This window comes from Aspergillus ruber (assembly GCF_000600275.1).
Source record: "Aspergillus ruber CBS 135680 unplaced genomic scaffold scaffold00009, whole genome shotgun sequence".
In the NCBI taxonomy this organism is placed as follows: domain Eukaryota; kingdom Fungi; phylum Ascomycota; class Eurotiomycetes; order Eurotiales; family Aspergillaceae; genus Aspergillus; species Aspergillus ruber.
In genome coordinates, this window is record NW_024467305.1 from 87140 (window position 1) to 107552 (window position 20413).

General features: G+C 51.1%; 10 protein-coding genes across 10 annotated transcripts; 4 read left to right on the forward strand and 6 right to left on the reverse strand.

The window, feature by feature from the left end:
- Positions 1-2: 2 nt before the first annotated feature.
- On the forward strand, positions 3-2360 carry EURHEDRAFT_530067 (putative pH signal transduction protein PalI; the record flags this gene model as incomplete). Its single annotated transcript, XM_040787136.1, has 3 exons — positions 3-1762; positions 1817-1886; positions 1929-2360. The coding sequence occupies exons 1-3, from the start codon at positions 399-401 to the stop codon at positions 2358-2360; spliced, it is 1866 nt and encodes a 621-aa protein (XP_040639766.1). The 5' UTR covers positions 3-398.
- Positions 2361-2914: 554 nt separating this feature from the next.
- On the forward strand, positions 2915-4732 carry EURHEDRAFT_476422 (ferritin-like domain-containing protein). The gene is made up of 3 exons (XM_040785422.1): positions 2915-2971; positions 3026-3529; positions 3604-4732. Exons 2-3 carry the CDS (start codon positions 3170-3172, stop codon positions 4624-4626), a joined length of 1383 nt encoding a protein of 460 aa, XP_040639767.1. The 5' UTR covers positions 2915-2971; positions 3026-3169; the 3' UTR covers positions 4627-4732.
- A 129-nt stretch (positions 4733-4861) lies between these two features.
- Positions 4862-7232, reverse strand: EURHEDRAFT_453507 (DUF3433 domain-containing protein; the record flags this gene model as incomplete). The annotated part of the gene is made up of 2 exons (XM_040784126.1): positions 4862-7113; positions 7184-7232. The coding sequence occupies 2 exons, from the start codon at positions 7230-7232 to the stop codon at positions 4862-4864; spliced, it is 2301 nt and encodes a 766-aa protein (XP_040639768.1).
- A 489-nt stretch (positions 7233-7721) lies between these two features.
- Positions 7722-10804, reverse strand: EURHEDRAFT_360650 (glycoside hydrolase family 55 protein). Its single transcript, XM_040778488.1, has 4 exons — positions 10526-10804; positions 10175-10473; positions 9699-10120; positions 7722-9643 (listed from the first exon to the last, which is right to left on the reverse strand). Exons 1-4 carry the CDS (start codon positions 10717-10719, stop codon positions 8048-8050), a joined length of 2511 nt encoding a protein of 836 aa, XP_040639769.1. The 5' UTR covers positions 10720-10804; the 3' UTR covers positions 7722-8047.
- EURHEDRAFT_360649 (uncharacterized protein) lies at positions 10805-11399 on the reverse strand. The gene is made up of 2 exons (XM_040778487.1): positions 11346-11399; positions 10805-11235 (listed from the first exon to the last, which is right to left on the reverse strand). The coding sequence occupies exon 2, from the start codon at positions 11154-11156 to the stop codon at positions 10890-10892; it is 267 nt and encodes an 88-aa protein (XP_040639770.1). The 5' UTR covers positions 11157-11235; positions 11346-11399; the 3' UTR covers positions 10805-10889.
- A 797-nt stretch (positions 11400-12196) lies between these two features.
- On the reverse strand, positions 12197-14397 carry EURHEDRAFT_360616 (C6 zinc finger domain protein). The gene is made up of 4 exons (XM_040778486.1): positions 14155-14397; positions 13426-14106; positions 13237-13377; positions 12197-13188 (listed from the first exon to the last, which is right to left on the reverse strand). Exons 1-4 carry the CDS (start codon positions 14212-14214, stop codon positions 12388-12390), a joined length of 1683 nt encoding a protein of 560 aa, XP_040639771.1. The 5' UTR covers positions 14215-14397; the 3' UTR covers positions 12197-12387.
- On the forward strand, positions 14365-16103 carry EURHEDRAFT_411236 (phosphotransferase family protein). The gene has a single exon (XM_040781558.1). It carries the CDS (start codon positions 14582-14584, stop codon positions 15941-15943), a length of 1362 nt encoding a protein of 453 aa, XP_040639772.1. The 5' UTR covers positions 14365-14581; the 3' UTR covers positions 15944-16103.
- A 146-nt stretch (positions 16104-16249) lies between these two features.
- EURHEDRAFT_411237 (SCO family protein) lies at positions 16250-17807 on the forward strand. The gene is made up of 4 exons (XM_040781559.1): positions 16250-16759; positions 16824-17148; positions 17202-17356; positions 17427-17807. The coding sequence occupies exons 1-3, from the start codon at positions 16316-16318 to the stop codon at positions 17324-17326; spliced, it is 894 nt and encodes a 297-aa protein (XP_040639773.1). The 5' UTR covers positions 16250-16315; the 3' UTR covers positions 17327-17356; positions 17427-17807.
- Positions 17439-17972, reverse strand: EURHEDRAFT_453651 (molybdopterin synthase catalytic subunit; the record flags this gene model as incomplete). Its single annotated transcript, XM_040784139.1, has 1 exon — positions 17439-17972. The coding sequence occupies one exon, from the start codon at positions 17970-17972 to the stop codon at positions 17439-17441; it is 534 nt and encodes a 177-aa protein (XP_040639774.1).
- A 170-nt stretch (positions 17973-18142) lies between these two features.
- EURHEDRAFT_376618 (glycoside hydrolase family 13 protein) lies at positions 18143-19953 on the reverse strand (the record flags this gene model as incomplete). Its single annotated transcript, XM_040778874.1, has 2 exons — positions 18143-19428; positions 19482-19953. The coding sequence occupies 2 exons, from the start codon at positions 19951-19953 to the stop codon at positions 18143-18145; spliced, it is 1758 nt and encodes a 585-aa protein (XP_040639775.1).
- Positions 19954-20413: the final 460 nt, after the last annotated feature.

Consider the following 20413-nt stretch of genomic DNA (forward strand, 5'->3'; position numbering starts at 1 on the left):
GTAACTGACCGTGTCATTCTGGCAAACACTGGTTCAGCGAAAGAAAAAAAAAAGAACCGTGGAAATCAGGTGGCAACCTGAGGCATCACTCTCGGTCGCACTGTCCGTCAATCTCACTTCTCTCATCTTAAGACTATCTTCTCCCTTCTGCACTCTCTCTTTTCTTCTACACACACTCTCTATTGACGTATTGTCTACATTCTTTATCATTCATTCTACTCCAACCGCTGGCTTCGGTCGAGTTCCCAACGGCGGCTATTATTCCCCAGGATCGCCCCGGCATGTCAATGCCGTCACTTGAATCCGACTGTGTCGTTCTCTCTCTCATTGATTAGATCTCTTTTTCTCTACTTTGAACCGTCATTCTTTCTTTTCTCCACAGCCTCTGAAGCGTCGCGATGCTGTTCAAACCCGCGACGCCGCTTACTATCCTCCTACTCATCGCCTTTGCGCTCCTGGTGCTATCGGTTCTTTCGACGCCCATTGTTAAACAGATTCCCTTGGCGTCATTTGACAATGTCGACTACGGCGTCTTTGGCTACTGTAAGGATGGCGTATGTACGGATATTCACATCGGATACACCAGCAGTGATATCTCCAACACCGGCAGCAGCGATTTCAACCTTCCGTCCGGCACTCGAAGGTCGCTCTCGTCCATTCTCATCGTTCACCCTGTCGCCGCCTTCCTCACCCTCGTCTGTCTCTGTCTAGCAGCCGCCGCTCATTTTCATGGCCCGTCGCATTCACCGCGATACCTATTGGCCTTGCTGATCCTCCTGCTACCGACGCTCCTCGTCAGTCTGCTTGCATTCCTCGTCGACATCTTGCTCTTCGTCCCGCATTTGCATTGGGGCGGGTGGATTGTGCTGGTCGCAACCGTCATTCTTGTCGCCTGTGGTGTGGTCACCTGTGCCATGCGTCGTACCCTGGTCAGTCGGAAGGCAAGGAAGAGGCGCATCGCTGAAAATGCCGAAATGAGCGGCGAAAACTATTACAACCGCCAGAATGCGGCCGCTGCGGCACTCGACGATACCAAGCCGGAGATGAATGGTGATACAAAGGAGGCATATGTAACCGACGGCCCTACAGCTGATGGCCCGACCTTTGCTACTTTCCGCACCAACACCCGCGAGAGCGACGATGACCAGACCCCGCTTAATTCGCAAACGCCTGCACCTGCCAACGACTACCCGCTCCCCAACCAGCCCCTGCGCAATGGAATGCCCTACGGCGCCGCTCGCGATGAAGTCGGCAACCCTCTGCCCCCTTCTGGCCCGTACGCGGCTGCCGGCCGGGGAGGATCTGCTGATCCTCGGATGATGAACGGTGGCCCACCGCCTGGATTTGCATCGCGCGGACGAGGTGGCTATCCTCCAAGAGGCGGCTATGGCCGTGGAGGCTACGGCCCACCACGAGGAAGAGGCGGTCCCATGGGTCCTATGCGCGGTGGCCCAGCTATGAGAGGACGAGGTGGCTATCGCGGTCCGCCACCAGCTGACTACGGCTACGACGCCTACGCAGCGCCCGCGCCACGGACCCATCCTACACCTCCTCCAGCGGAGTATCGCGGGACCTCGCCTGTTTACCGACAACCGTCCCCGGGTATCGGCATGGCTTTGTCGGCTGACGGAGGCCCCGTTGGCCAAGCCATTGAGATGACACCGCAACCGAGACGCTCTCCGGGGCCTGATCAAATCCACGCGTTGTCAGTTGATGGGTATCCCGAGCCTACGAGTCCTTCTAGCTTCTATAGCAGGACACCGTAAGCCAAGTTACCTTCCCTACTCTCTTGATATCGTGTGCTAATAGACTACAGATCAACCTACGTTCCAGCACGCGCAGGTTGGACTCAACCCGATAACCGTCTAGGCCCATCACCTTCCCCGGTGTACGAACATGACATTCCCCAGCCACTTCGTCCAGCGCAGTCACCCGTCCACGCATACAGACCACCCGGTGGCGCACACCATGCGCGTAATGACTCGACAGACTACTATGAAGATGTGGATTTACAATTTGCAGAAAATCAACCGGCAGTGTCTGCACCACCTCCAGCGCTGCCGTCTGCACTGATGCCCGGGCCTGCTGGTGAGCCTAAACCGGTTGTTGAAGATATTCCCGAGGCACCCGGCTCACCTACTGCTAGCGAAATGAGTCACTTTACTTCTATTTCACAACGACCTGTGAACCCGCGGTGGCAACCTCCAATGCAACCAGCTCAGCAGCGCACCAACATGTTGTTGGAAGGCAACCCAGATTTTGATCTGAGCGCTGGTCGACGGCGAGGAGGTGCCGGCCCGGGAGGTCGGATGCCAACATTGTCCACGCTTCGGGAGGTTACAAGATACCCAGTTCCTTGATTACGTTTATGATGACCTTTATTTACTCTCTATTGGGAGGCTTGGCCGGGCGTTTGGAGTTGGAGACGATTCTCTCTCTTAAATTTTCTTTGTTGGGTCGGAACCGGTTCAGAGACCCATGGTGTGTACAGGTTATTACAGTACAGAATTGATCAATTGCACAGGATATATCTTGTCCAACTTCATCTTCGAGATTATAGTAGCTCGGTTGATTGATAAAGACCATCTGGAACTCAATCTGCGGGTAAACCATTCCGAGCGGTGTCTCGGCCTGTTATAGCGCTCAGAGCTTGTACCAAAAAAGTGCACTTATATCTCCCGCGGGATCGTTGTGTTTATTATCAATACCATGCACTCCGAAACATGCAGCTGGGTCTACTATGTATATCGGCCGGAACACAATGTCATCCGGCATCGGATGTGACAGACCCAGCCATCCCACCGTCAATCATCAACTAAACTATACCACATGGGGTATTAGCACTATGATACATAGGTCTTTCTGACGTGAATCGACTGTTCTACTTATTAACACCGGACAGTGACGTCATTATTGAAACAGGAACTAGTTTCGTGTATGGGATGCTCGATTGGTGTGCTTGGGATATTCGGTAAGAGGTTTCTCGAGAACTCCGTATGTGGGATAACTACTACCATGCGAGCAGGAATGAGAGCGGGTCATTGGGTCGTTTCCGGGTCGTACGCTGCCTTGCCCTGATGCATATAAAACCCGTCATATCCTGCCAGGTACACCCCAAGCCAACTACCTACCAACAATCCAAATAACAACAACAACAACAACAACCAAAATGCTTCCAAAACATCACCTCCTCCCCCTCCTGGGCCTATCCCATCATGCCCTTGCCCTTCCCAAACCCTCCTCTCCTGCCACAGACATCATCTCCAGTGTATCCTTGTCCGGCCCCCCAGCCGTCTCTCACCCAATCTCCCTCTCGCACACCCCCTACAGTGGCACGCCCACGACAACCGGTGCCTTGAGCGCGTCTTCGGCCCTAAGATCTTCGGTCGCACCGGGGGCCACTGATTACCCGAGTGATGGAGAGTTGCATGAGGCTGAACCGGCGCCGTATACTCCTGCGGGTGGTGTTGGGACGGGTGGCGAGGAGCCAGTCTATAATGCAAAGAGTGATTTTGATTTTGAGTCTCTGGTATGCCCTGTCTCTGGATCCTGATTGCACTACGGCAGATAAAGAAAATATGCTGATGATAGTGAGTAATAAAGGCACTAGCAACATACCAAGAATACATCGAACTGGACCTCTTCCACGACGGTCTGGCCAAGTTCTCCGTCGAAGATTTCGAAAAAGCAGGCCTAACCGCCGAAGACCGCTTCTTGATTGAATTCATGGCGGACCAAGAAGTCGGCCATGCAACAATGCTAACCAACATCCTTGGTCCCGACGCCGCCCCCAAACAATGCACTTACAACTACCCCTACACCACCGTCTGGGAGTTCCTCGACTTCAGTCAGAAACTCACTCGGTTTGGTGAATCGGGTGTATATGGTTTTTTGGGACATTTGGATTCTCGTGAGGCTGCGACGCTGCTTACGCAGAGTATTACCACCGAGGCACGGCAGCAGATGGTGTTCAGACAGTTTGAGGGACTTTTCCCGATGCCTGTTTGGTTCGAGGTTGGGATTCCGCAGTCTTGGGCGTGGACGTTGCTTGCTCCTTACATCGCGTCCTGCCCTGAAGGTCAAACCCGCCTGGCGTGGCAGAACTTCCCAGCCCTGACGATCGACAATCAGCCAAACCCCAGCCGGATCGACGGAAGTAAGGCGTTCAATGAAGTGCTGGAGCCAGGAATGAATACCCTCCAGCAAGTCACCGGCGACGAGTCTTGTCTTGGATCGGACACACAGGGCGAATCCTGCACCCCAGCAATAACCCACAACCGCACAAACCCACTCTCCTACCCCGGCCGCGAAGTCTACCTCTCCTGGGATGTCCCGGGCAAGGCAGTCGGCCCGAACAACTCCTACGTGACCTCTTCCCAAGCGACTGACCCGAAATTTGTGGCGTGGGCTACACAGCTCAACGTGACATATTCACCATTGGAAATGGTTAATAAGACGAGCGGGAAGACGGTGCAGCCTGATTTGAGTACGTATGTGGGTGATCCGGCGATCAACGGGACTATGTTTTTGGCTGTTGTTGATGAGGATTTGTTCGTGACGCCGTTTAATTTTAGTGCTATCAATGAGCATGTTGTTGCAGGGCCGGCTTTGTACCAGTCTGGTTGAGTTAGGATTTGTTTTGCTGGCATTGTGGATGCGTATAGATAGATTAGCTGGTATATGTGGAAGAATTAAGTGGTAATAACAGTTTTGTTTGGTATTATCGTCGGGTCATTATATCAATATCAACATAACAAACATAAAAAGGTATCATATCATGTAAAATATCATCATTATCATCATTATCATCATTATCATCATTATCATCATTACCAATTAATCATGACCATGATCACCCAAATCAAACAACGCCATCTTCTCTCCCAACCCTCTCAATCCCAAACCTCCCAAGCTCATACCTCGCCTCCCCATCCCCCTCAATATCACTAACCATCCTCACCAAATCCTCCTTACACCCCAAATCCCCCTCCCCATCGCGCACTACCTCACTCCTGTACAGAAAACTAATCTGTTCCCCCAACGTACCGATACCATGCGGAAGACACCTGATCCTTCTCGGCCAAGCAGCCAACAAAGAAAGCACATAGACCCCGCAGAATGCAACGAGTGCATAAAACGCTGGCATTAGCGAAGTCATCCGGATCGAGTGATCAGTGGGATAGTAGAGCGCTGTGAATATGCCCCCGGCGAGAATCGGGATGGAGAGGGATATCGTGCTAACGAGTGAAATGACCGCGACTTTGAAATGTTTGTTGGCTAGGGCTTTGAGCGTGATTATGAATGGAAGATCGAAGGGGTAGGATAGGAGGATTGAGTGTTTTGCGAGTGCGCCTGATGATACCGAGAGAGAAGCATAGGGCTGTACCGCGCGAAAATACACATCGACGTGCTGGTACCCCAGAAAGAATATATTTCCGATAAGTGCAGGTATAAAACTGTACACGAAGTTTGAAGCCGAGAACCCGTTTTTCGAGGGGAGGGTATGAAGCCGTGGCGGGAAGCCATTTGCGATGGCAGAGTGTAGGAAGCTGGCGATTAAGAAGGCTGTATAAAGTGCGGAGATAAGGATGGTTATGGCTGTTAGGGGAATTGGACGGAGGGGCCAGGGGGTCCAGTGATGGGTTTTTTTGGGAGTGTTAGATTCAAGGTCCGGTTGTTGTTGGGCTGGGTGTTTGTTTTTGTTTGGTGAAGGTGGATGGATGGGAACGTCTTCTTCGCCGATGCCGTAGAACAGGATATCCTTCTTCCCTGAAAGTTTCCAGTATCCTAGCCGTAAGACCCTTGGTCCAAGGACCTTGCTCACGTCCGATGCGGTTTCAGTACCATCAAACTCATGCAGGATATTCGACCGCTGGATAACCGGGATCAAATCCGCGATACTAGTTGGATCCCACAGAAGCCCAGACCACGCGCGTGCAAAACGGATTAGGAGTATCGTCAGCCCTATCGTGAGTAGTCCGTATACCGAGACGATTGTCCATCCGATTGGCTGGACGGACGTCCACCGGAACCTTCCCTGGGCTGTTTCCTGGTTTTCGATATTGTAGACGTACCATTTTACCTGGAAGATGCAGCTGAGAAGCGGGATAGCGAAGAAATTTGCGAGCCAGATGGTAAACAACGAGAAGCCTATTAGTGGCTCTCCTTGGAGGAAATGCGGTAAGTCCGGGAGGAGGAAATTCCGCGGTAATAGGGGAAGTTTTTGGAGAACACGGGTGAGTCTCCTCTCAGAAGCCATGATGGCAAATGGCATGATGCGGTATACAGCAGCCTGCACAACGAGTAGCCACAAAACGAGGATAGCAGCTAAGATCTGCGGCAGAAACTGGAAGACAAAGTATCGTGATCCGCTTTGACCATCGTAGTCCCAGAGTCCCTGTCGTTTCCTGGACCAGACGTTGCTGAATGATACTCCGGCAAGCATAAGGAGACAGCAGAAGATGAGTAAGGCTAGGGCCCAGGGGCGAAGTACGGGCGGGATGTAGTCGAGGGATGGGTATAGGGGGCTGTTTTCGGGGGGATCTGCGGCGATGAAGGTTTTGTGGGCGAGAGTTGTCATGGAACTTGTGGAGCTTCGGACGGATCGCGATGGCGAGGGTTGTCGTTCTCGCTGCTGCTGCTGTTGTTGTTGCTGGGACGGAGATGGCGAAGCCCCCAGACGAGTAAAACAACCCCGTTCTTCGTCCCAAACAAAACCATCTGGACGTTCTCCAGCAGGGCTCTGTCCTATCGCATCCTCCTCATCCTCCTCATCCCCCGTGAGATGATTAATCGCATACCGAATATGCGGTAAATCACCTTCCATCCACACCGAGTTATCCACCCCATTCCCATTCCTACCAGTCCTCGCCCTCACCCTCCTCGGCGCTGTATCCTCTCCAAGCAACGGCCCATGTTCCCCAATCGCACCCATCCTGGGGACACCCACGCCCGGCGATGACGCCCGCGATGTAGGCCCAGAAACCGGCGTCGCATACCGCATCACGCCCTCCCTGCTGCTAGCGGAGTTGGAAGCTGTCGAGGGGAAGGAGTAGTAGTCGTCTGAGGCGGCTTCGGAGCGTTGCTCGAAGTATTGGTATTGGGGGCGGCTTGCTGTATTCAATTAGCACCCTGTATACGAAGTATTGAATGCTGCTCTGTGGTGAGGGAGGGGAGGGCTTACAGCTAACGGTCCTCAGACTGACATTTCCCGGCTGCGGTGCAGAATTCATAGCGGGCTAGACCGAGGAATGGACGATTAAATATTAAAAATTAAAGTGAATGGCTGACAGCTCCAGCTCTAGCACCGACACCGACACCAGCAGCAGTATGCGAGGGCATGGGCGTCCCAGCAAAAAACTGGCCTGTCACAACGCTAGGCAAGGGAGAACGGTCAGGGAAAACCTATAAAATTCAAAACATTAAAGTCAGAATGAAAATTAAGCTGTCACGCAGGAAAATCAGTGTTATAACAGGGGGCTGGGGTGGGCTACACCGTAAGTACTTGTATACCCACAGCCAACCACCCAGCCACCATATAAATGGGAACGAAGAGAAAGCGACAGACAGCTTATTTGTGGCCCAACAAGACATTATTCTGGTGGGAAAAAAAGGAAGGCGACATGGCTGTGTTTGATTGGAAGTGGGAATACCTCCGATCATGCATGTTCGGTGCGGTGCATTGGTGCCAGCGCAGTGCCGGAGGGCGGAAGTGAAGCTGCCCAAGATACGGTGCTTTTATACGGCGACTTAATTAGGTGTGTTATTATGGGGAATATGGCAGAAGGAAGATATCTAGCGAATGGCGTTGATCCTGAACTACGGTAGAGTTCCGAGATGCTGGTGGACTAAACGGGACATGCTGTTAACTATAAAAAGAAATAACAAAGTTGTAGACACTAACTAATAATAGATCAAATATGTCAATTAGTCTATCGCATCTACTTCGCGGCCGTTATGTCCGTCGATGTATATACACCAAATGCCTATGCATATGCTCATTCTGTCCTCGCTTCCAATACCCTACACCTATACTCACCATGACCCGCTACACATCATACAGATAAGCAGCAATAATACCTCCCCATCCACCGGCATTATCATCCTCTTTCGCAATAACCCTTCCCTCCTCAAGAATGATATTCTTCGTACTCTTTGTATTCGTCCCATACAGATAAACCTGTTTCGAATCGGTCATCTGGATCGCATTCTGCTGACACTTGCCGCCGCAGTCGCCGTTGTTGTTGAAGAACACCCAATTACACCCTCCATACAGGAACAGGTTTCTGGAACTAGTGATTATTTCGAAGAAACCCATTCGGCAGAGTGCGTCGCCGGCAGCGCAGTGCCTGAACTGTGGGTCGAGGCTTGTAAGGCTGTTTTGCCATGGTTGTGGTGCGAGGGCGTTTCCGGGACCTTGCCAGTATGCTGATTCGCTTTGTTGCATCGCGGAGAAGACGTTCTCCGCGCGGTTGAAGTTGTACTGGTACAGCGCGTGGTGCTCGAATCCCGTACCAACAAGCCAGGTGCCCTTGGTAGCTTCAACTAGCAATCCACGACCGGTCGCGATAGTTTGCGGATTCTGTCCGTCAAGGTCGTGATCCGCCGTCCAACCCCAGATGTTCTCAAGGTAAGCAGAGGAGCTGCTGGTAAGATGCAAGAGACCCCAGGCCGCTTTGCAGATATCTGGTGTGGAGGTACATTTGCTTTGCACTTGCGAGCCGACAGCACCACCAATGCGGAAGTGCGTGTTCCACATGCCCACATCGCCGGGGGAGTTGCCCGCCATGTTGATCTCAACCATCTTGCAGCCGGGGAGGACGTCCGCGACGGTAAACAACATGTCGCTGATTTGAGCGAGTCCCGTGTCGCCGGGGTATCCGACGCGGATCATGGCTCGGGGGGAGTGTTCATCCTTGAACTTCGATCCAGCGCCGCTAATCGCACTACCGAAGGCATCACCGATGATTCTTGTGCCATCGGGGATGATAATTGTGTCCGTGACGATGTACGTGCCGGCAGGGAAGTAAATAAGCTTGCAGCCCGCGTACATGGTCAGAATGTTGTTAATGTTGTCCGTGTCATCGGTCAATCCGTCACCGTACACCGGTGCACCCTCAACAGATTTGATGTTGACGACTTGCTCTGCTGTGTAATGTTCGTAGGTTGGGGGCTTCATGGTGAAATAATTGGCGGAGCCGGAGAGGAGGGCTGCGGTGCGGATGGTCGAACCGGTGCGGCCTTTGGCGTGGTATTTAGTGGGATCACCAGGGTAGTATAGGTTGCCATGCACCCAGGTCTGCCAGACGCTGCCTGTAAGCACGACTTCGTCACCTAGTTTGACCGTTGTGCCCGAGTTCTGTACATTGTCCAGGATGATAGAGTTCGCTGCGTTGCCTGAGTCACCGGAGACGATGAAGTTCTCGAGGCCATAGGCCGTGCTGTCAATGACAGTCAGAGACCCAGAAGTACCACTAGCATCGATACCAAGCGCGCCATTCTGAAATGTACATCCCAGAAAGACGATATCAGTTCCTCCGGTGACAACGCCTGTCTTCGTGCCTTGGAACTGCAGACCCTTGAACACCCATTGCTGACCAGCCAGACTCATACCGATGTTACCACCTTGGAACACGAGATCGTTCTACTCCAGTCAGCCGTCATCCTCGCCTCCTCTCTCCTGGAGATTAGCAACTCACTAAAATAATATTACTATTGTAATCAAACTCCGTAGTCATCCCAACATGTCCCTCAGCACCCTGCGGCATCCGGAACACCACATTCGTCAACTGCGTCGCCTGGCTAACCGTCCAGTCAAGAAGCACCATCCGTCTATTCGGGTCCACACTCGTCGAGTCGATAACCACGTTTTTGATGCCGATGTAGAAGTTAATTGTGCCCCCGAAATTCGGATCCTTGGCGTAGACGATGTGGTCCGTACCAAAGTTGTTCGGCGCTTTTAGCACGGGTGGGTTTTTGGGGTCTCCCACGATCACTGTGCCGATGTAGAGCTGTAGACCTCTTTCCAGGAGGTAGGTTCCGCCGGGAAGATAGATGATCGCTGGTTGACCGGTGCTACCCATCGAGTGGGAGTTGCGGCTGGGGCCGTTCTTCGGGCCACCTACATTCATTAGCCACTCATCAATCATCAGCATTTTCTTGAGGTGACGCATACTATCAATAGCAGCCTGGATCGCCGCACCCGCGTCCACGCTTCCCGTATTATCTGCGCCATAATCCTTGACCACATTCCGAAACACGGTGTACTGGTCCTTAAACTGTCCTTGCAAGAATGATGACTCTCCGTTATGCTCGATCTCTTCGTACCAGTACTTGTTTGACCACTGGCCACTCGACGAACACTGTGCCTGGCCATCGGCGACCATTAATGTCCGATGGCTTTCGGAGTCATGCGAGGAGGAATTCGTTTCCCAGGGGTGTTTGTTATGGTCTTGTACGGTGTAGGGGATACCGCTGTTACCGCGTCAGTACATTGTCATGGATGAAGGAGAGGTGAAGGGCATACACAGGGTGCGGAACATAGTCCAGCGGCGGGAAATATTTGATACTTGTCTTGCCGTGCCCTTCGTGCGGATCGTGAGGATTGTGTATCGTCCAGTCATGGGGCTGGCCTGCCTCCGATGCAACCACATGGTTGCTACATAGAAGCAGACCAAACACCGATGTGTAGAGGCGGAGAGAAGAGCGGGAAAATACCATCTTCAATATGACCCCAAACAATCAAGATCTAAGTCCTCTTATATATCTCGATTCATTGAGTTTGATATGTGTATATATCGGTTCTGGGTGGTGATGGATCAAAACCCAACTGGACCACGCAGACAAACCGTCAAACAGAAGTCCAGCAAAGTCAAACAGAGATTAAAGATCTAAAGAGACAGAAAAAGATATATATATAAAGAGGATGTGAAGAAGTGGAAAAAGAGAGAGAGAAAAAGGAAGAGAGCCTTAGAAAGGGGCCGGCGGTGGGCCAGATCCACGAGCTCATTCTTCGTCGCATTCCAGACAGAAACAGGCTGGAGGCAACCTGCCGACCAGCAGCGACAGATTCCAACGAATGGTGACCGCGCGGATAATTGCCTGCGATGGTCTGCATGCTTACTGGTAGATTGCCTTGGCTGTTTTGTATAGGGCATAGGATCACCGATGGTAGCCGGAGGTTGTATAGATATACAACGGCAAAAGGCGAATAGACATATCAGTATCCTGATTCAACTGAAGAATAGTAAACCAATGACAAATCAGCACTCCCAGTCCAGCCGTACCTCCTCACTGCTATTCACATACCAGAGCCCTAGCAAGGAGGTTTAAACACACTTACTAACCCGAGTACGTCAAAAAAGTACGTAGCAAGGTATTTCAATATCCGCATTTATTTTAAGCTCTTCCTTTAGCCAGAAATGCTCGTCTTGATTCATATTAAAGCCAAGGGCTAGCCATCGCTGCTTTCGGCATTGCAGACCCAACACTCATCCTGAGACACACCACACATTACCGTCAACGTGATCGGACTCACGAAATAACCCGAACCAACCGTCCATTTCGCACGAGGACCCTGATCGACACAGTCAGCACATTTCGAATCTCACTGCAGCACATGCAAGTGCAATGCAGACACGTGTAATCCAGACTAAGACTAACCTTCGCATATTCCCCGCACCGCCAATGCCGAACCCTACATAACGCTCTTTTACCGCCATGGTTTTGGTCTTGGTCTTTGCCTTGGGAGGTTCTTGGATGCGTGGATATTCGCATGCGAGTCGGACTTGAGCGGGAATATCTTGGCCTTGGGGCTCTTGGACATTCTCGAGGTGTTTGTAAGTGATTGTGGGCTCTTGGAAATTGGAATCAGAGTCGGATTCGGAATCCGAGAGGAGGGCATATTGTCTTTCTTCGTCGGGAAATTTTGGTTTAGAGTTCCGGGTGAGCATAGCTTTGAAGCTGTGAAAAGAGAAGGGGATACAAGATCTCCGGATGTTTGGCATGGTTGTAGCCGGATATATCGAGATAGGAATGAACCCGTTCCTCGGGTGAGCGATAAACTGAATAGACTACCCCCACAAGAAGGGACAAACGATTTACGAAGACAAATCCGGATTAATGCCCGTGATGAGTTATATAAATCAGGGTAGATTGTTCAGTGGTCACTCATGTGCAACTACCTTGACTCGTAGTGGCAATCGCAGTCTCTTTCCTGTCGGTTGCACATGTATACGGGTGTGTATCTTGTCTTGGAAAAAGGGGGAGATATAGAAACTGCTGGCTGGTGTCATCGTGCTTCGGGATAAGTCGATGGATTATGTGATCGCAGTGTGTTTAACGAGTGAACCTTTAGGGTAGACATGAACATATTCCCAAGAAAGGTGGCTATACAGGTGCAGTAGCTCCAAAATTGTAGATTTGCAAAATCCTCTGCATCTGCCCCCTTATCCACACCAAATGCTCTTCACTCAAACAAAGCCCCGACGTACACAAATTGCCCAAGAATGTTATCAGAAACCACCCGCCCAGCAGCGGCGCTGTCTGCTGATGTCCGTGTGTGACGATTCTTCTTTCTGCCTCGGGATACTCGACTTTATATGGGTTCAATTGGACGGATTCCATCTGACTACCGAGGAAGAAGGGGACGCAGGCGCAGATGTCCATTGCGAGAGATTGGATGGTGGCTTCGGCGGTGGTTTTCAAAGTTAGGATGGTCTGGTTTGAAGGCAGGGAGATGTGAATATTGGTGTCATTGTCGGTGAGCATGCGTAGGCAGCTAAGAATGATCTTCTGTACAACGATACGCGAGTCGCGATACGAATTCCATGTTGCTGCTACCCATATATCAGAGTAACAATCACATCGATCGTTGAAGACGCCTGCGGCGCGGACGGATTGGGGTATCATAGTTGCAGGACTAGGAAGCCAATTCGGCGGTACCGTATGAACCCAGCCAACAAGTTTGACATCCAATTCTTGGGCTTGTGACATGAGGTGCAGTATTTCAGATCTGATTATTTGTGATGGAGGTCTTGACGCAAGTGACTCCCATGCTAAACGGAGATTTACCAGTCCGGATGAGGCCACCTGTAACTGTTCTGGTGCAGTCTGGGCTATTGGTGCAGTGAGTGGCCAGACCTTTGGGGTTGGGACCATTGGGTGGGCTAAACCCATTGAGGTTCGTATCTAGTTATTAATTAGCGTGAACTAGAACAACAAAGAAGCTATGCCTACCACTTCGTGCTCAACGCCATCCGCCAATAATCTGCATGAAGGCGAGTCTAATTGTTCGGGTCTCCTGCTATTAATCAATGCGATAGCTCCGCGTAAGTGATCTCGAGGAGGAAGCTGCCGGTCTCGTTTAGAGACAAAATCCTGATCTTGTTAGACAAGGAAAATTAACAGATTGAAACTTGAACGAACCTCATATAGTGAAAGTAAAAGGACAGTTAATAGGACCTCGTTCAAATTCCCATCAATATCTGTCTGCAACATTTCACGCGTCTTCCGAAGGGCCCTGAGAAACGAGTGCTCAGCCAACTGAAGCGAGTTCCGCTCGCCTGTCCAAGCAGCCACGGAAAAGGCAGAAACCGCGAGTAAACTCAGATGCACAGACGATCCAACTTGAGTCTCAGAGTAGAACTTAGGCAGAAGATCCAGGAAGCCATTGCTTATTTGAGGATCCTTGGGAAGATAAAGGTATGAATTGAAAAACAATGGAATCACCGTATCCTCCATAGGCAAGTAGATACTGCGAGAGATAGAGACATTGAAATTTAGGACCGGAACCGAAGGAACCAACCGGGAAACCTCTGGTGTATGGGCAATGGAGTCATAAGGGGTTGAAATTGTAGAAACAGAAGATATAGGACTCTCTGGCGTACGGGGAATATCAACGGTCGTAGATACCGAGTCCTCCGATGGAGAAGGCCTCTTTGCTGGAACGCCTGCCTTGGAAGCAGGAGACTGCTTGCCTGGGACACCTTTCTTTTTGCGCTGGAAGGCTGTCTGCCCTCTTAGCGCGACATCTAGTGGATGTTGGTACCCGGGACAAGTCCGACCAGTCCGGACACAGGCCCTACAATGCGGACGGGCCTCATCGCACTGCAGCAATTAGCTCCGGTCTACTCCACTGACAACATGGCGGCTTACTTTTATGCGTCTTTGACGGCAGTTCTGGCATCCGGTACTAGGCTTTCCTCCATAAACCATTCTGAATGACTCGGGTTTCCGGTATAGAGGAGGATGGTCATCCGATAATCATAAGGTCAGGTTTAGATATTCTGTTGCCTGGTCAGGATCGTCAACTCCGTTGCCAATTTGCATGGCACTCTGTCACGACGCATCTCAAGCCATTCGTATAGAACATAGCCACCATAGCCAGCAATGGTGTAGTCCTTATCGTTCGCGTGAAAAGACGAAGTCGGGATTACCCTGGATGTTTCCAAAAATAGCCTAGTACGCCACATCCACGTGCCTGATGACTCAGCAATATATTCTTATGCCTGAGGCAGAGGGCACTGCTTTTCATCCCTTTTTCTTATCAATCTGACGATCACAAAAAAACCGTTATGCCGTTATGGACTTTGATCATCTCGCCGAGCAAGAATCCCAACGAATATTCAAAAAATGGATCCAACACCTCGTTAAGAACTCCTCGGAGACGCTGGTTACCAAGCTAGCCCTTCAACACCGGCCTGGTATACCAGTGTCAACAACACGGTTCTCCCATGGTGCCTTCAACTTTTGCTACCAAGTCGCTTACGAGGACGGATGTCGCATTCTGGTCCGATTCACGGCGCTGGGCCGAGCCGTGTTCCGCCACGAGAAGGTTCAAGATGAGGTTGCCGTTATGAGATATTTGGCTGAAAATACGTCGATACCAATTCCCACGATACTGGGTTCCGGAAGGTGTGCTGTTGGGCCCTACGTCGTCATGACCCTTTTAGAGGGCAATTTGCTGTCGAGGTATCTCCGAGATCCGATGAAGAAGATTGAGACATTGAATTTGCACATTTCCGAGTGTGCGTTGAAGAAGGCATATCGCGACATGGCTGATATCGTCCTTGAACTGTCGAAACCGGAATTTTCGTTTATCGGAGCCCTGACGCAGGATAAATCGGGTGACTGGTCTGTACACAAGAGACCTTTGACGTTCAACATGAACCGGATTGCGCAGTTCTCCAATATTCCGCCTAGTGCATTTGCGGAAGACCGGTTCAGCAATGCGGCCGATTACTTCGAAGAACTCGCCAAGCAGCATCTGTACCATCTCGAGTATCAGCGCAATGATGCGGTGATGAACGAACAAGACTGTCGAAAGAAATATGTGGCTCGCTGTCTATTTCGCAGGTTATCAAGAAAGGTGTCCAAGGAACACCGCCATGGCCCCTTCCGGTTATTCTGTGACGACTTTAGACCCGACAACATATTAGTCGACCAATCGAAGCTCGAGATTATTGGCGCTTTTGACTGGGAATGGTCATACGCCGCCCCTGCGGAATTCACTCACGCTGCGCCCTGGTGGCTGCTACTTGAGCGCCCAGAAGACTGGGAAATGAACCTTGACCATTTCCTCGAGCGCTACATGCCTCGACTCTCCATATTCCTAGAGGCACTCCGAGAGTGCGAGTCTAGGAAGATGTGCGAGGGCTCGCTGTTAGAAGAGCAATGTCTCTCAGACGCCATGGAAGACTCCATGGAAAACGGGCTATTCTGGTTTTGCCTTGCGGCAAGACATGGCGCCATGTTTGATGAGATCTACTGGGCCTTCCTCGACCAAAGATATTTCGGGCCATTTACTACACTTGAAGACCGGGCGCGTCTTCTGAGTGATGAAGAACGAATGAACCTCGATGGCTTTGTGCAGCGCAAATTGCGGCAGTCAAGTGAGGGGACGTTGGACACCCATCTAAGCATCGATGAGATTGCTGAGCTGTAGGAATTTGCCTACTATAATTTTCCATTTTGCTGCTCTCAAGCACGAGAGTATGTGTGTATTACTACTTTACTTTGTATATTAGCATATCTCTACTCTATACCCAGATTGATACCAAGCGATACTTAATATATTTCGGGAATTTACTTACCTACGAACCGCATTTGTTTGACCATCGTAGGGAATGCTTCTCCCAATTTTTCAATCCTAGTATACAAATGCCAGGCCGTTGTACCACGTGACCCCACACTAAACTCCTTCTGGACTGTAGATCCGCAGCAGATCCCGGGCACAATTTCATATCCAAATCCGATAACCAACAACCCATCAATTGTCTGTCGAGCACCTGCGCAACGTCAGATAAACGAAGAAACAATGGCATCCACCCTTAAAACTCTCCCCCGGCTCCTCCGCCAAGCCACCCGCACCACCACGCCAACAATCGTATCCTCCCGCACCGTCCCGCGACTCTCCATCCTTCAATCGACATCACACATCCCCCAATTCCAAAATGCCCTTACCAACAACACCAACCGCACCTTCTCGACAACCTCTCTCCGTACCCGCGCAAAAACAATGGGTCAGCTACGCGCCCGCAACTCCACCGGCCCGTTCTCGTGGAAAGCAGCGCTGTTGTTCGTCGTAACCGGAGCCGGGATGATTGTGTATTTCCAGGTTGAGAAGGAGAGATTGGCGAGGAAGCGCATTGCGGAGATGAGTAAGGGTGTTGGTAGGCCGAAGGTTGGGGGCCCATTTATGTTGAAAGATTTGGAGGGGAGGGAGTTTACGGCGGAGGATTTGAAAGGGAAGTATTCATTTGTACGTGCCTCGGTATACTTAGAACTTGGTTTGGCTGGATAATGCTAATCATACGGTGATGCAGGTCTACTTCGGATTCACACACTGTCCCGATATCTGCCCGGACGAACTTGACAAAATGGCCGAGATCATCGACAAGGTTAACGAGGCGACTGGCGACCCGAGCCTTTTCGTTCCTGTGTTTATCACCTGCGATCCTGTCCGAGACACCCCAGAGGTCCTGCGCGAGTATCTGAAGGAGTTCCATCCCAAGATTATCGGATTGACGGGGACGTATGACCAAGTGAAGCATGTGTGCAAGATGTACCGGGTATACTTTAGTACGCCGCGGGATGTGAAGCCGGGAGAGGATTATTTGGTGGACCATAGTATTTATTTCTATCTCATGGGTATGTTTCCCCTTCCCCACATCGCTCATGACATCGTGTGTTAATGATGGCAGACCCTGAGAACGATTTCGTCGAATGTATCGGCCGTCAAGATACCCCCGAGTCAGCATCGAAGGTGATTCTGGAGCACATCAATGATTGGAAGCGTGAGGGCCGGTCATTGACCGGTGGACAATAGCTGTAGCTGTATAATGTACTCTAGTTTGCACTGTACAATATCCCAACTCTGTTAGCCAAGCCATACCAAAACACATCCCCATCCACACCTTCCAACATACCCTCAAGTCCAATCATCTCAAATTACCATCTCGATCCCTCTCCCCATTCGCTCTCCACTCACTCCCCCCATCCCCGAAAACTTCCCTTTTCCAAACCTCCACCCTCTCCTTACACTGTTCCAGCACCTCCTCCCCACCCCGAAATGCACCCCCCCGATGCCCCGCACTAACACCAACCACAATCGAACACTCACCAACCGGCACCTCACCCAGCCGATGCGCAATACTAACCCCCAACAACCCATGCTCTTTAACCGCATTCTCCGCAATATCCATGAGCGTTTTGAAAGCGAGAATCGGGTAGGTCGTGTAGCTGAGGGTTGTGACGGGGCGGTTGTCGAAGGTGTCGCGGGTTGTGCCGAGGAAGAGGAGATTTGCGCCGGCCGAGGGGGAGGATATGGTATTTATGTGGGTTTGGGGATTTAGGGGGGTGTAGGTTAGGGTGAGATGGATGTTAAGGGAGGGGTGGGTGCGGGTTTGGGGGTAGTTCTTGGGATTTAGGTGAGCTGGTAACTGGTCTTGGTGTTGTGGTGTGGAATCGGACATTTTGTGGTATTTCTGTGCCTTTGTTTCGTATATGGGAGTGTAAAGGAAGAGAGAAAGAGAGGGGATGTTAACTGCAACTGTTGAGGGGTGGATTGATACGCTTATCAGGTGGGGCTGATATGACACTCCCATACTAAACTAACCCAAGTCTACATATAGAGGCAGTACAGCTACAGAAGAGCAACAACAGCCTCATATGGCTTCAATAGCCACTTCCCCCCCTCAAGTCGCTGAGCAGTCTCTTGCACTTCCTCCCAATTATCCAGAATAACCTTCTTCACCCCCTCAATTCCATTCGCCTTCGCATCCCACTCCCTCGCTGTCTCCGTCCAGTTACACACAACAATCGCCTTCTGGTTATCATACTGCCTCGTGAAAGCAAACACCTCCTGGCTGTCACGATCAACCAGGGTATAGTTTCCGTATACGAAGATGTCGAGGTGCTTCTTGCGGAGGCCCAGCACACGTCCCCAGAAAGTGTAAGTGGAATTGGGATCATTGATTTGGGATTCCGCGTTGATTATGGTGTAGTTCGGGTTGACGGACATCCAGGGCTTGGTGTTGGGACCGGTGAAGCCGCCATTAGGCGCAGAGCTCCATTGCACGGGCGTGCGTGCGTTGTCGCGGGATTTCTTTTGGTATTCCTGACGGGCGATGGTTTGGGCGTTTATGTCAGAGGGGCGATCGCGTACAAGTGGGTTCCAGTGGTTGAGACAGTCAATGTCTTTATACTCCTCCATACCCCAGGACGGAGGGATGTTACGCATACCAATTTCTTGGCCTTGGTATACGAACGGGGTGCCGCCGTGAAGTGTCAGAGCTGTGGCCAGCATCTTGGATGAGATCACATGGTGCTCTTCTTTGGCGTTCGTGTAGCGGTCGATGGATCGCGGCTGGTCGTGGTTCTCCCAGTACAGAGCGTTCCAGCCGCCGTTTTCGTACATGAATGTTTGCCAGCGCTCGAAGAATTCCTTGAGGTCTGTGAGTTTCCAACTTCCAGGCTCGAACTTATCGTACGTGCCGTGGTCGATGTCGACATGTTCGAAGTTGAAGATCATGTTGATTTCGTTGCGGTCATGCCGTACGGCCTTGAGCACCTCGTTGGTGTCCTTGACGAACGGCATCTCGCCGACACTGAATGCATCATATTCCTTGAGGATATCGCCCACTCCCTGTAGGTATTCGTGCAATCGTGGTCCGTTGGCATAGTATTTGTCCGCCCATTGCCACGGGGTCCGTGGATCCTTGATGGGCACGTCTGGGAAGCGTTGGTCCTTGCTGACAAAGTTGATGACGTCCATTCGGAATCCATCAGCCCCCTTGTCCAGCCAGAAGCGCATGATATCGTGGACTGCATCGCGGACGGGTGGGTGCTCCCAGTTGAGGTCTGGCTGCTCAGTGGCGTATAGGTGAAGGTAGTATTCGCCGGTCAATTCGTCGTACTGCCAAGCGCTGCCTGCAAGTGATGAGTATAGAACCCGATTGAGCCGAGACTGGAATGATACGTACCCTGGAAATGTGACATCCAATTGTTGGGCGGATGTCGGTTGCCCTTCTCGTCAAACCTGGGAGCCCTCCAGACATACCAATTCCTATACTCATTATCTTTCGAGCTCCTGGACTTCTTGAACCACTCAATCTGATCACTGGTATGATTTACCACAAGATCCATAAGCAGCTTCATCCCCCTATCATGGCAACCCTGTATCAATTTCTCGATATCGGCGACCGTACCATACTCATCGGCGATGCTGTAATAGTCGGCAATATCATATCCCATGTCCACCTGGGGAGACTTGTACGACGGACACAGCCAGACAATGTCTACACCGAGGTTCTTGATGTAGTCGAGCTTGGAGATGATACCGGGGATATCTCCAATGCCGTCATCGTTGGAGTCTTTGTAGGATGCGGGCCAGATCTGGTAGACGGAACATTCTTTCCACCAGGCACGGTGGATTTCATTGCCGGGTTTGGACATGTTGCTAGCTCACGAAATTGTGTATGAGCAGGAGAGACCAAGTTGAAAGACTGCGTAGAGCTGTATATAAACAAGGGAACAGCTGTCCCTCATCCACCGCGGGGCAGCTCTGCGGAGAAATTATCGGTGGATATTAACTATGCAGAGCTCCGGCATGTTGACTGCACTGTGAATGGTGAAGGGCATCTCCACGGCCGGACTGGCCATTTGAGTCTGCGACGTGGAAACAGGACGACAGGAACGGACTTTAGTTGTTGAATTCACTTGTTTGACTGTGATATGTCGTGGAATTAGGGTAGGTTTCTGCGTACAAGTACCCTTGTAGCTATCCGACTGGTTACGATGGATCTCTCTACGATGGTTAGCCAGTCATTGAGACATAATATGTAGATCAAGGAAGCAGTAGTCATACATATCGTTCCAATGGCTAAATAGAGGCTCCTTTTGTGCTTCTCCGTAC